General features: G+C 30.2%; 1 protein-coding gene across 1 annotated transcript; it reads right to left on the bottom strand.

The window, feature by feature from the left end:
* Positions 1 to 3602: 3602 nt before the first annotated feature.
* On the bottom strand, positions 3603 to 15759 carry Smp_169390 (putative 4.1 G protein; the record flags this gene model as incomplete). The annotated part of the gene is made up of 6 exons (XM_018794653.1): positions 3603 to 3693; positions 4592 to 4696; positions 7841 to 7962; positions 9507 to 9611; positions 14487 to 14587; positions 15687 to 15759. The coding sequence occupies 6 exons, from the start codon at positions 15757 to 15759 to the stop codon at positions 3603 to 3605; spliced, it is 597 nt and encodes a 198-aa protein (XP_018649044.1).
* Between the last annotated feature and the right edge of the window lie 679 nt (positions 15760 to 16438).

The raw sequence follows: 16438 nt of genomic DNA, 5'->3' as shown, positions 1-16438 counted from the left end.
ACTAGTCTTACGAATATTTAAAATCCCCTGTAAGATCAAAAAAAGAGTCTATATTAATATACTAAATACCCAAGGAATGATAAATTTGAATGTGAACGAGAAAAACGATGTAGATAATATTTCTGTTTCCCATAATACTTATATTGTTACCAATTTTGTCTTACATGTTTTTTATACTTTCATTTAAATATCTTAACAACTTCACATAACTTATTATGTTGTTTTTCAAAATAAATATTGTGTGAATATATTATATCATTGGAAAGAGTAATTATTTGTTTAATTAATATGATCAAAAGAATTTATAACAAAGTGAAATTCTACCATTAACTTTAATTCATTTTAATTGAGTATTGTGTTTAATTTCATATTTTGATATATTGTGCACAAATAAGTATCATTTAGTCATATGCAACTTAGAACCTAACATACAAATAGTGTATTTAAGTATGATATATGATATGATGAGATCAAAATAATAGGTCTTCTTTTACGTATTTAAAGTATAAGGACTCAACGTTTTTTCTATCGAATGTACCTTATGTGGATGTTTTACAATGAAATGGGATTAGAAACGTGGATTATTGGATACCACAAACTAAGTGGCTTAAAATATAATACACTCATGGAAAAATTTAAAGGCTCAGTGAACGATTGTATTTGACTACCTGTTAAGAAGTTGGATACTTAAAAAAAACAGTTGTTTAGCATTTTCTGGTTCATAATGATTATATGCTTGTGGTCAGTATAAAAATAAATGGGATTTTAACACTTTTGATGTAATGCCTAGTTATCTTGGAAATAGTTAGTTCTTATGATAATGGTAACTCACTATTTCATAATGAGCAGTCATACATTTCACATTTATCAAAAGTCAACATTTTGCTGAGTGATTTCACAACAGAGTAGTTCATAATATGCTACATAAAATTTACTTGGATTCATTGTTTACCACAATGATATATGTGTATAATACCAACAAACCTTAAAAAGATACAGGCATTACTGATTTCCATCAATTAAAGCAAAAGATTTGCAATAAAAATCCAGATCATAACACCTAGATGTTCTATGAAGCATGGAAATGAAAAATAAGGAAAAATTGACATTTCTTTTAGTTATTTATATCAAATTTTAAAGTCCTTTTTTCATTTTATTGAACTCGGAAAAAGTCATAAAATAAACCCGAATTTTATCTATGCTTATCTATAACTAGCAATATTTTTTTATGTCTGATAAATCATTCAGTTTATTATGTCCATCAATCGACATGGTTATTACTACCCATGAACAGTCTGTATAAAGTATTATAAAATAAAAATACAACTGATTAGAAATGAAAATTCTTAACTACTAACTCTGTATGACGTCTTACTTTAATTGTAACATACATGCAGACATACATAAAGGATAGAAAACATGAATTGATAGACAATTTAGTTTGAAATTACCAATAATGAAATATTTAGACTATTCATAATTTAGGAAAATGTTGATTATTAAATTTAACTTCAAAGTATGTGTATAACTCTTTTTAATTTATTTTTTTAGATAGATTTTGATAAAAATTTTACCCCTATTAAGTTTTAGAGTGGATCAATTTAAAGTAGACAGTTAGTCTAAATAAGTGATTAGATTGGTTAGATAGTTTTTCGAACGAACATACTCAACTTTCTTTATCTTTTATTTTGCTCTCATTACTTCAATATGCTATTTGTATGATAGAGATACATCAAGCAAAATAAGTGCATAGGCTGTAGAGATTTTATACCTTTAAAAAAGTTGACATTTCTAAAATTGATTGATCACTGAGCAGTTAACAATGTTATATTTCTAGTTCTTTAATGCTGAACTGATTCTATCACTCAAACCCCAATGAAAACGATAATCTAAATGACTTGAGATTTTGTGAGTTATATGTCGTGATGCTGATCCTTTTCGATCTCAGTGAGACTTGTCATCAAAGGATATCTACACTCTTGACAGAACTGATGTTCCCTATGGGACGGTTTGTTCGTCCACAAATGAAAATTATTTGTTTTTATAGAAATAAAAAGAAGTGTCGACTTCTATAACAAAGATCCTATTATTTTAGGCCAAATTCATAAGTTTATATTTCATATATAAGAAACCAAACGGTTTTTCTGGGTATAAATAGCTTACAGAGATCTGTTTGGGATATTTTTCCACTTTTAAAAACTGAAAAACATGTTGCATTAATAGCACATTGATGTTATCCTAAGCACACAATGCACAATGCATAAATATATGGCGATAACAGTCCAACATTCTTTTTTGATGGAGCATCTTAAATTTTCTTCCTAATTTCACCATCAGACTAAACCATCTAAGAAGACTGACTTCCATTATAGATTATAGAAACGAAACAATTTACCTGGTCTCCTAGTTTATTAAGACTGATATTGTGATCATACAGTGTTGAATACTACAAACGTAAGGAAAGCAAATTAGGGAGACACAAATACTATTCCTCTCTGAATAATGAAACACATTCACACAGTGTTAATACTGACGAAAGGACAGTATGTAGGGGTAGCATATTTCTATTTTTTACTAAAACATATAGACATTTACAAGTCACTGATTTATTTGTACATCAAAATGTTGTTTCTATTGCTATGATAATCAATCAAAATATCTAAGACCTAGTATGTTTTTTGTCTGAGTGATATGAACAAAGAAAACTATAAAGGATAACATATCCATTTTAATAATAAGGAGGATAAGAAGGACATTAATCACTCCTGGCATTAGCTTTTTACACCACAAATGTTTCAAAAACAATATTTTCTTTTGAAGCGATAAAAAAAGTAGACATTAGTCAGTGTACATTTTTCAGACACAACCAGTCAGTTGTAGCCTAACTAAGGAAACATTATGCATACTTTTATACTAAGACGTCAGTGTAATACGACAAATGTCACGGTTTCTAGTCTTAAACATTAACCAATTATTATATCTCAATTTCGCAATGTAAAACTTAAATCAATTGACTTGAACAATTTATGGTACTGTAATTAGTCAATATTCACTAAATACGAACAAGATTGTCATTGTAAATCAATTAAAGTGTGTGTGGAAATCAATAAATATCGTAGTGATCATAGATTATTCATTGTTTTACTCAGCAAAGTTCTGAAACCCTTAAACGATCTAACTTGATATTAAGTTTCATTATATTTTAATTTCAGATGAGCTACTACAAACAAAAGCTCTTCTGATTGGTTACTCACATTATTTTAACTTAAAAAAGTAAGTGATCACCAGATCTCAATCTTTATAATCAGGATCAAAAGCAAACCTATCATCTTAACGAATTATTTGTGTCAAAGACTAGAATAGAATCTTTTTTACTAAAATTATCAAGTTGAAAAACATAATAAGAAGAGTGGATTAATACGACTAAATAAACAAATGTAAGTGAAATAATTTGTAAAACACCCATTTGGCCGCAATACACTCTTTTACTTACTTTGTTCGATCTAGTGTTAATTAATAAAGAAATGAAATCGTATATTATTCAATAGACAAATATAATATATTGGTCTACGTTAACTCACTAATTATTAAAAAACTTGATACTACATTTCATTTTTACTCAATAGATCTGTTGAAATGAATCTTACTTCATTGGACATATGACTAGAAGAAATGAAATTCAAAAAAGAACAGCTTTGAACTGAGATACTTGAGGAAGATTATCATTAGAAATTCTCAATGAGGTGTAAATTACAAAAGAATACTTTATTCTGTTTTTATTTCATTAGCTAAACAATCTACTACTTGCAATACAAATTTATTTAGCTAAAATAACAGAAATAACTAAATCCGTAAATCTATAGACAAATGACAAAAATTTTATTATTAAACATTGGCAAAACAATCTTAATTAATTTATTAATGTAATGAAAATTATTTAAATAAATAATTACAGTATATAAATTTAAAATTTTTTTACAAACAAAAATGTTAATATTATATAGTTGAAATCATGAGTCAATTGAAGCTAGACCACCATAGAAAACCTGGAAGCACTGGACGGCGGTTTCGTCCTATTATGGGACTCCTCAGCAGTGCGCATCCACGATCCATGATGGTTCAGCTTCAATTGACTCATGATCTCAACTATATAAAATTACTAAAATCTCCACAAAACCTCTTTCTAAAAATGTTGATACTTTGTATTTGATTAAAACAATGTTTCGGTTAAAAGTGATTTTAAAACATTTATGAACCATAGACTTAATTTGTTTTTATGAAGATATCATTAGAAAGTAAATATCTGCTATAAAAATCTAAATATAATTTATCAGCATTGGGTTTTAAGCTAAAACTATAAAGAATACTGTTTTCTTATTAAAATAATATAAAACTTCAAAATATTCTTAACACTACTTGAGTTGGTCAGTGGTGAGGAACTTCTGTAAACTTCTGATGTCAAATAAAACGATATGCATTACAAATAATATTTTTGGGTGAAAATAAAAATAAGCATGAAAATGCAATCTTTCATAAATAATTTTACAATATACACATAAGTGTATTTACATAGAAATGATAAATTTATTACTTCTCACCTTGTACAATGAATGCTGCTAGAAGAGCAGCAGTGCTTTCACTACATTGCAATCGACCGGAACGTAAATCAATTTTGATTTGTAAGGCAAATAGATATCTGAAAGCAATCGAAAAATTAAGTTAGAAAATAGTATAATTTGGGGGAAAAACATTATATATATATATAATTCATTTAATCCACGTCGATAGCGTGTATGGCTATATGCACATGTATATCATAAGTGGAATATTATACTGGGGAAAGAATTCATTCTATCATGAAGCCGTAATCGGCATTGACTCCTAATCAGTTTAGTAAATGGATGACGAGAATAGCATACACTAACCAGTTTGTAATGTTGGCAAAAGACCAAACGTTTTGTTTTGATAATAAGTATGAAATATCTGCTACGATCAATGGCTTTTGACAAATCTCATCAAAACAACAAAAGTTAAAGGATTAAAGAATTATATTTATCTTTAAATGTGTGAAACCTCTCTTTCAATCCAAACAGTCTGAAATAATAAAGCAAATCGACAAAATCGAAAACGTACAGTTGGTATTGAGAAGAAACATGTGAGATATGTAAAGCCTAATGAATAAGCAAAAAATGAAGGTGAATATTTATGTACTAATTTATACATAATTTGTTTTCTGATTGGCGTTTTTTAGCTAGTTGGTTTTCTACGGGATGGGGTCGCTAATCCCATTCCCAACTCTCCTCCTTTACCCGGGCTTGGGACCGGCATTAGCCCCTGGAGGAGCTACAGGCGGAGCTGTAGATCCTCCAGGGGCTACTGCAGATGTGAGGGCGTGAATCAGCAAAGCAAGAGCAGAATATCTACAACTGAAGAACATCTGGAACTCAAAACAACTGTCAACCAACACCAAAGTCAGAATTTTCAATACAAATGTCAAGACAGCTCTTCTGTATGGGACGGAAACTTGGAGAACTACCAAAGCAATCATCCGGAAGATACAGGTGTTTATTAACAGTTGTCTAGGCAAGATACTTCGGATCGATTGGCCAGACACTATCAACAACAACCTATTGTGGGAGAGAACAAACCAGATTTCAGCGGAGGGAGAAGCGCTGGAAGTGGATAAGACACACATTGAAGAAAGCACCCAATTGCGTCACAAAGCAAGCGCTCACATGGAATCCTGAAAGCCAATAGAGAAGAGGAAGACCATAGAACACATTACGCGGAGAAATGGAGACAGACATGAGAAGAATGAACAAAAGTTGGATAGAACTAGAAAGGAAGGCCCAGGATAGAGTGGGTTGGAGAATGCTGGTTGGCGGCCTATGCTCCATTGGGAGCAACGGGCGTAAATAAGTAAGTAAGTAATTTATACATAAAGTTATTTATTTACACAATGCTGATTATAAGCTTTCGAAAAGTTTGGTTTGGATTTTTTCTAAAACAATATTAACTCAAGAAGAATACCAGCTTAACAAAACAGGATCATAATTTAGATGATCGTAACAAGATCGTTACATAACAATGCAAGTAGTCATTATAAAAATTAAAACTGAAATGAATAGGAAATTCGTTCATTTGTCAAGCTGAACCTCTGTTGACTGGGATGAGAATAAAACATTGTCAAGGAATTAGAAGAAAGAATTTTTACATAATTATAACTCAAAGTAAAGCATAAACAATCGATATTCTACTGAAGTTAATATGAACTTTTAATAGATGACCAAACAAATTTCTTAAACTATCAACTGGAAATATCGATATTATTCTTTCAATCATTTCCAGTTGATTATACATCATTTATCTATTTTGTGATTTTCTTTTCCTTAATAACAATTTAATTTTTCAAATTTTGCTAATTTTATGTTTTTGACAAAAAAGAATATTCATTATAAAAAGCGATTTATTTTATTATGTAAATTTTACTTCTCCTGTTTCGTCCACATAATCAAAGTTGTACAAAACAGATTTCCACAGATAAATAAACTGAAGATTGTAGGTATCGTTACCAAGTTTTGATTTGATAATTTTGAATAAATTGAGCATTGGGTAGATTGTTATGAATAAATTAATATATTTGTAATATCCTAATGAGTAGAAAAATGAGATTTTCTGACGTTTAGTAACTCAGATGTAAGCACAATTCTTCAGAGAACAAATAACCAAATTAACATTAATCCAAGTTTAAATAGTACAACGGAGCAACACGAATATTAGGTTATCAATCAGACCTGTTTTTTGATTGATCACATAGTATCTGCGTCGCTCCGTTGTACTATTTAAACTTGGATTAATGTTAATGTGGTTATTTATTCTGTGAAGAGATGGCTTACACTGAGTCACGAAACGTCAGGAAATCTTGTTTTTCTACTCATTAGGATATTACAAATATATTAATTTATTTATAAGTTGAAGATTGTTAAGCTTATATTTTTTTCATAATTCTTCGACGTTTGGTAGAAAATAAACTGAAATTCGATCTTTGCTCATTGCTACCTTAACAAATGCTTATCGTAAATAAATAGGTCTGAAATCTAAATTGTTAAGTAAAATAATATTTCGGTTAAATAAGTTATTTTCTTTATATACAGTAATTTGTCTTAAATCACGCCTATTATAGCATTCCATCATTATTTTTATGTAATTGGTTTGCATCTTACAAATATATTGTTTTGAGGACTAAAACATTTTAAGTAGGTATTGATTTGAAAATTTGTCAAAATGGGTTATAGGTTAGAATAAACAAAAGATTTTATCATATGTATACCTTGCCAGTTAATTTGTTTGTATGTTATACTTTCGTGTAATCTCAAATGTCTCAATCAAATTTGATAGAAATCATATTTCTATTTAGGTGTTCAAGTTTAAGAAAAAGATGATAACTTTAACAATGTGTCTGGAAAATCAGTCAACTTATTGATACATCACAATAAAGTTATTCGCATCAAGTTTCTAAACATGTATTATAATAAGTATTCTTTTCAATAAAACTATTTCAAGTTAAGAATCATACAGGACACCTTAAGTTACTTAATCAAAATAATTGTAGAGTATTTTCTCAAAAAAGTAAAAAGGTTTCCTACTTGGAAGCCTTTTCTAGGTGATTTTGTTGACAAACACAACATATTAAGACGAATCAGGTATTCTAATAGCAAAGTTAAAAATATTCTATGCTAGATTAATACATAAATAATATAACTTAGATTCAATAAGAATATATTACACTATCGAAGGCCGTTTAATGAAGCTATGCATAAGTATGTTCGTATTCACTTACCTGGTCAATTCATCTTCTAATAAATTTGGATGAGGGGTATAAAACTTGACGACGAAAGAATACAGAAATCTTTTCGAAATATTTATTTGTTTATTTATTGCTTTTGAATGATCTAACCAACACTAAAAAATATAAAATTAAACAAAAATTATGAAGAGTTACACAATAAATTAAATAATTTTTCTTTTGAAAAATGTTTTAAAATACTCAAGATATTCCAACAGATAATACTGACATGACATAAAACTAACTAATGAAGTGAAACGAACAGGCTAATCATTTTTAGAACAGAAATATACAAGAGAGTTTTGCTTGGGTACTGTGGTCTTCAGAAATGTCACTTACAATGTTCATTGCAGACGTCAAGAGTTTAATACATTGATGGGTAAATAGAATTGAAAATACACAGCAGTGAACTCGAATTCGATTTTGTAATTCAGTTAGTGACAATAGCTACCTTTTCATTATTCCTTACACACACAGGTTAATCGTTAAACAATACGTTTTATCACTTCCATAAAAATATTTTCCCAATCACAAACATGAATTCACTTGAAAAAACGTCTCAGTTAACAAGTAATAAATTAAAATGATCAAGACTCAGAGAAAAAAGAGATTATCAAATCAGTTGTTGAATGATGGGAATTGTCAACAGGGTTGTAAAGCCAAACACTGCCAGCACAAATAGAAAGCTAAAGATGAATGTTAATACATATAACTGCTCTAGATAAGGAGAAACTGTAAGAGGTAATATTTATTTAAATGAGTATTGTCTACCAAGAAAGAGACTTTCGTATTGAAGCAATCTCACGTATAGAAGCCTAGGCATAAATCATTTACGAAATAGATAATAAGAATAAGTAACAAACGAAAAGTTGATAGAACCTTTAATTTGGAGGGATTTTTAACTGGATTATTATTCCTTAAATTTATTAGGAAATTCAAGACATAAAACCCTACACACGTATTATGTAACACTGAGTTTCAATAAACTGATAGGTGAGCCACAAAAGTTCAACTTTTATATATATTCTATAGTGATGTAAACCCTCACAACATATTCACTTGAAGAATGATTAACATTCCCAAAAGATATAGAGCTACAATACATTGTTAATTAGATACTAGTTATTGGGTAAACGTTGCACGTAATATGGTGGTTGAAAAACCACAATACCTATATGAAATCTCAAAAAATTATTAAATACCCAATTTGTAATTTCACTAGAACACATATCATAAGTGAGGTTCTTCGAAAGAAAAAACATTGAAAGCAAAGTATTTTCCCCGTGCTCACGAAAATTATCTTCATCGCTTTGAAGATAATATTGGTCTCAATAAAACCATCAATTACAAACAATATAATGTTTGTTTGGTAAGTCAACATACTACTACTTGCTGCGTATAATTACTTTCCTAAATAATACAACCCGTAGAATATATTAACCACATTTAGCTTATTTCTGTATCTTGAAATGCAAATGGATAGTTTTTTTTATATATTTACCTGAATTAATACAAGTTTATAAGAAATTGGATCGTTTGTTTCTTTTTTCTCAAATCGTAAATCTCCATTTTTCCTAACCACACACACTAAACATACTAGTAACAGAATTTATTGCGACTGTGGGCATGTAAAATACAATAACACATTAATGCAACTTACGTGGAGACCATCTTTGTTAATATATTCCAAATCAAAGTAATCATATTCGACCAGCTGAAGATGTTCAACAACCATTGTGTACAATTCATGTCCAGGAGAACGAGGCTACAAAACAGATTATGCAGAACATTAAATTAGTAGTTAAATTTTCGAAGAAAAAAGTAACTTTATTACTATATGAAGAAAAAACTGTAACTAGTAGCAAAATATTTATTTATTTGCCTAAATGAAAGATATTCAATAAAATCCGTGATTACCAAAGTCGAGTTTCTTAACATTAGAAAAAGTATTAACTAAATATTAAATTTTGTTATATCGCACATAGTAGTCATTTCATATAGATACGTATATTTTCGTATGCTAAAATTCGCTTTACAATCCAAAGCTTTAATACAACTCATTGTGTCTGTGAAATCTAAAATATGGTGAATAATTATAACTGACCTTTATTTTATAAATCATGCTTCTACAAGGGTCTAAATTCTAGAAATCTAGTGATTATATTGAAAATGAATAACTTATCTGATTTTAACGGGATAAAAACTATTCTATTGCTTTGAAATTTATCAGCTTCACCTATCTATACAAACAATTGGCATTTTGCCAGAGTTTGTGTTGGCAAAGCTAATTTAGACTATTTAACAGATACCTTTTCGTTACAAAATCAAAAATATTGTTATTGATGTGACCAATAATAAACAATCAGGTGCTTACACGTCTAAACTGTAATACGTATCAAGGTAATAAGAATAATACCAACTATCCTCACAGGGACGAAACCTCTAAAATCCTGAAGAAGAACTAGAAGGCAATAATTTTGAAAAAGAAGTTATTAATTTGTTTTATTCAGTTAAAATATTTTATGATAACTTTATACGTTTTGAGGTCAATCAAAACTATAACAGTTAGTAAAATATACATGATATGTTTTAGCAAACACAAAGCATGTAAGAGCTGTTTTTTGAATAATTATAATACAGAATTGAGGATTAAGTAATCGACTTTTAGTGTATACATTTTTGAATAATTACAATATCATGCAAACTTATGTTGAAGATTATGTACTTTCCCTGTTTCATAGTTGATAATCATTTGACTAATGCAAAGAAATAAATAAAAGAAGAGAACTAATACATAATAATCCCAGTCTAATAGTATGTTGATTAGACACTTCCGTTAAGTAATAATGTGGCGAACGAGAATACAATTGACAACCGATTACAGAATTACTTGGTAATATAGAAAAACCATACTCCAATACTTCATCTGCAAAATGTTCATTAACTGTTTCAAACTTTATTGTTCCTGCATTACCATACCAATTACTATCTGGTCCCGTTCCTTCCTCTTCGGTTTTCTCAACATTCTGCTGCCTGGCATTCTATTCCTGATTGGCGTCATAGACTACTTATGTCGACATAAGTAGCACATCACAATAAATTCAACAGCATGAACTTGCTTGAGATTACTAGGCACTGTAAGGGCCGACAATCTGAAATCATTATCTTAATCCATAGACTGAGTGGATTTAAACTACCTTTGATATTTGAAAAGTGCCAGACGAACATATAAATGCTTGTGGCTCTTTGCTCAAGTACTCCGGTTCGGGAAGCAGCCTATACTAGTCCTTAACTTACAAAGTGAAATATTTAACAAAAAACACAGTGAGTTTGTTTCTTGTGTGATCTTAAATTTATAAGGTCAGCTGTAGCCCTACTTAGCTGTACTAGAAAAAAAGAATACAACTAACGTTTCTTACTCACCATATCTGGTAATTTCGATAAAACATGATGTCAACACATTTATTGTTAGCTTGAGAGCAAAAATATCACCTACTTTAGTAGTTTAAAGTCAAAACATGCGTTACTCCGAAGATTTCTAGTAAATAATGATCGATTAGCATAAAGGAGAATAATATAGCTTACTTAACAGTGATACTCTATGATACAGATACGAAGCCCAGAAAAAAGGGGAATTTTAGCAATGGGTAACAATGGATTCCACTGTCAAGATGAAATACTAATCGACTATTTTTTTCAGTTTTAATTACCAATCTGATAGCTGGATAAGCTAATAAAACTTTGTATCATTGTGTTGAACCGTTATGAATTGTCAATATTTAGAAACTAGCAACAAATAACCATCTCGTCGAAATAAAAGTCTTAGATGTAAACAAATTGTGAAGAAATTCAAAATATCAGAGAAACATTCCTTTCAGGTGGTTCCTTATCACAGCTCTACACTGATTCATTACTTTACAATTGAACAACAAAAATAAACATCAATAAAGTAGTGGCAAGTTACTGAACAGTATATATTTTAAGTAAGTGCTGTTCATAAGTAATGTGTGGGCGAGAATGATTGGTTGTCTTGATGAGTCAGATATTAGACTGGATGACAGGTGTTATATGTGTTATATATATTCCCCTATCCTTATTATGTATTGACACTTATTGATGGACTGTTATTGATTGACTGTTCCTTGTGTCGGATTGTGGTGTGGAAATATATTGACGTTATAGTCAGGCTAATCTCATGTTCTTGATCTGAGTTGTGTTGAAGTCCTGTAGAATAGACACTGGGTGGGAATCTAGTGTAGATATTCGTCTAAGGCAAATTAACGTCCCACATAAGTGTAACAAGTGAAAGGACTGTTATAACAAGAAATCCTAGAGTTATAACCAGAATCCTACGTTTATAACAATAAGAATATTATTAGGTTAATACCAAAACAAGTACAACAATTACTCAATTGATTAGTAGAACTGAACAAGTAAGTATTAGCATAAAATAAAGAACTCAGGTGTAAATCTCAGTTTAGGGTTTTAACTTTAGGAAACTAATTTAAATTAATGTGATAGAAAAGTAGTTAACACTTTGTTAATAAAACATGCAACAGTTAATCAGTATTTCCATCTTTCAAACAGCATAATGGTTTAAACACGGTTGCTAGAAACAAACGTGAATATTCTTGGTGACGTGACCAAGTTCACGGTGGATGTTTCGTCAAAGGATGTTAAAAAATTGGAAAAGATAGTAACGTTCATCTATAAAAAACTTCTTAACAGAAATATTATTGCTTAAGTGGAATTTAGTACTTTAAAGTTTGTCTGGTTTGGACGTTAAAACATACATAGATTATCTAAAACCCACAAACCTAATAATGTGTTGAATTTATCATTAACTATGTGCCGTTCACCCACACAATAACTTGCGAAAGGTTTGCTGAGATTTCTCAGCTTATTCTAGGACAAATTATCGTTGTTTTCTTTAAAAGAGACTTGAAAGTATTGAGTATTTCTGAAGTATTAATGTTAAGGAAAGGACCATGTAAACTCAAAGTTCATTAATGTACTTTTAGTCAATGCTATTGATATGCTTCACAATTTTAAATCCTCTGATTATCCTCTTTTTCATTACTGGTATAAAATACCTAAAAATTATCATTGTTATATACTAGCAAAGTTTACGTCATGCTTAAAAGTATCTGTTTTTTGGCAAGTTAATAAAATTGCTATGTATATCCGCTTGGTACAACTCTTAGCTAATGTTTACATGTAATTTGTGGAAAAACTGATCCGGGTAATAGTTAGTAAGATCTCTTGGTATGAAAAAGCGTGAATAGAATATTGATGATCAGCACTTTTATGAGGTTAGGCTCAAGAATAGATTTAATGAGGTAAAAACGAGATTAATCCAACCTATAAACAAGAGAACAAAAATAAACAGTTCGTTTTTGATGCACTTCTGATCTAAAAAATAGTGAATTAGTTAAGTATTTTTGACTACTTCAGTGAATAGATAATCGCGTTCTTCTTTACTGAACTGCACAGTTGAAACAATTCATTATACCGACTTCGAAATACATTTTAAATTTCTCTACTGAAACTTTAAAGAGAAAACATTTTACGGTTTTGAAAGCCATAGTAATTAAGATGTCTAAATTATCCTTTTGTCTCGGTTAGAGCTGTTGAAAACAAAAGACTCAAAGGCTTTTATCAGCCATAAAAAAGGATGATAGAATTTAAGTTCAACCTAAAAAAATCTTGAACTGATATCTAAAATCAACTACTTGAACAACTTGTTCTTGATATGAATATGTGTTGGTAATCCTCAACACATCTTTAGTGCCAGATACATGAAAATTTTAATTCTATGTGCGCCAAGCCTTACATATCTAATACTTTCAGTCATAACTATTTGTTCGTGCACTTTATTTTTATGCGTTTCGACCGTAAATTCTTGGACAAGTACATTTGTGGTCGTATTGCCTAAATATTATTGTGAAAATACTTAATATTTTTTCAGACCGACCTCGCTCTGCAGCAGATTATATAATTTTGTGGAAGTTTGTAATCTTTTTAAACAGTAGTGCACTTTGAACGATCATTTAGTAGCATCTTACTTTGGTAATTAGAAAAGCTATTTAGTTCGCAAAAGAAAAATGATGAGCCCATTGAAAATAGGCTTCCAATCAACAGTTTATTGAATTATACATTTTTATTTGTTTGATTAGGAAATCTGAGACATAAGTGAATCCTTAATTGATTATGTAATAAATAAACTTGGTAAAAACAGATAATTCCAACAACTAAAACTACGTCGAGTTATAATTTTACAGAAGAATAGTGCTCAAAGGTGAAGACACTGGACTTCCAACGAGTAGGTGGAAGGTTCTAACATCTCACTCTGCCGCGATTTAAACAGCTTGGTGTTATCAACAACTCTTTTGCATGCAATTTGAATAGAGAATGAACACACAGACCTAAACTTGATGGACTGGCCACATTGTTTAATTGCTGTTTATGCTTATTACATTGCATCTATTTATACACTAACAACAGGCGAACAAGAACAAAATCAAATGCATGTTATAAGCACACTTATTTTACTTGCTATTATACTTTAGATAGTTAAACTTTATAGGGAAAGTGATATTAGGAAGTTATTTGCTGAAAGTATGCCCTGAACTGGACAAACACCCGGATGATCCTCATCTTGTAAATTGGAAATCTTAAGTCTTCTTTGTCTTTCAGCACTTGATTTGATCACTTGATTTAACGAACCTCTTACGGGTACTTCTAAAAAGAAGCAATATATTGAAGTGAAAACAGTTTTTCATAATAGATGGTAACATACCTAGATATTTGCCTTATGAAATAGTTTGCGAAATAATCTCAAATGTGTTACTGCTGTGTCATTAAACTTTACTAGAGTTACACAACAAATCAGAACAAAGCTAGGAACGGACATATCAGAACAGGACATTAATCCATGAGTTTCCCGCTTGCTAGACTGGGTTATGATGATTAAAATACGTTTTCTAGTTAAGCCCGATATCATGATCACAATCGATGGTCTGATAAAATCGGTGAAAAATCTCAAAGTGCGTCGCAGTAAGCCAGATGCATTTGTTCTATGCCCTTATCTAAATACTGAGTCAAACTTCATTTCTAACTTTTGAGCTGTTGATCTTGTTTATTTCCACTGAACTGTATACTCTATGTTTATACCTTCATCATAGTTTGAATGTTTTCCTTTCATTTGATTGGCATATTGTTAATTTCTTCCCTCTTGTGTTCATTTCAGTTGTGGTAAATTAGACAATTTATGGGTAGATAATGACTAAATGACTCCAACAACTTAAATTTTACAAACCACAAAGGGAACTCAAAGCTCATTACGCTGGAGTGATTCATTCATGATCAGATAACATGTCTTGATTCAAAGAAAATGTCTTCTTCCAAACTGTTATGATATACATTGTCACATTATATTTCAACCTGGTCTGTGAAAAAAATACTGTGATTCATCTGAATATTGTGATAATAGTTGTCTAAAATCATAACACCTTTGGAAAACATCAATAATCTGTTCATTTTTTACCTGATCGCTTTTACAGTTTAAAGTATAGCTAAAATAATGCGATCTCATAAGAAATTTTAAAAAATCTAAGACCAACAATGGATTGACACTGAAGTAGAAAATGGATAGGAAGGAACTGATGTTTTATGGTCACAACTTGTATTTGGTTACACAGGAAATCCTGAAATGCCACAAAGTTGTTTATTTATGTCTATTGGAGATTACTCTATCGCCTTTTGGATATTGTTCGTAGTAACTGATATATCGATTGGTTATATACATGTGATTCACACCACGATCTCGCTTTAATCTAACCATTATAATGCTGACCGAAATTCGTAGAAGCAGTCACATCATCACAGTTAGTGAAAGGTTGATTTACGTCCATAGTAGATGACAGAGTTTATTCAAAACAACAAAGATATTAGAACTAGCCGCTGCCGCATGATTGAGAAATCTTCTATTTGATCTTGCGTGACCAACAATGTCCATTGCATTTTTAAGAGTTATGGGAGAAATGTCAAGAGGGAAGAAAATATAAGGAAATGGAGATAATAAATGGGGGAATAGCAAGCAATAAGGAACAGCAGAAATAACTTGCTGAACTAGAGTTTTGTTTGGCTTATAGATTCATATTGCATATAGAGCGTGGAAACTCAGAGGTGCGAGTCAATATTCTAGTCTCTGCCTTGCAAGGCAGTTTGGTGAAAAAGTTATTGTCAGGACTATGATAAACAAATCCACATTAAGCGTCACCAGAACTGCAATGAATGTTCGTCAAACGAAAGTTTATTTGGCATATGTAATTTTATATACATAAATGACATAAAAATACTTTTAGAAATAATTGACAACTTGAAATTTAACTGTACGACTCACCGGAAGATGGAAACACCTTGTCGATGAATCAAGTAGAATGACATCAACATCAATGCATTTTTTGTTCATCTTGTAAAAATAATTTGTGAGTCTTTACCAGTAAGAATCAGGATTAATTTTGAGATCTAACTAGTTTGCGAAATATCCACAAAGGAGTAAAATAATTCCAAACAAATATCGTAATATTT

This window comes from Schistosoma mansoni, chromosome 1 (genome assembly GCF_000237925.1).
Source record: "Schistosoma mansoni strain Puerto Rico chromosome 1, complete genome".
NCBI classification, from domain to species: Eukaryota; Metazoa; Platyhelminthes; class Trematoda; order Strigeidida; family Schistosomatidae; genus Schistosoma; species Schistosoma mansoni.
The sequence above is the reverse complement of the archived record's forward strand: the minus strand, read 5'-3'. Positions and strand labels throughout refer to the sequence as shown.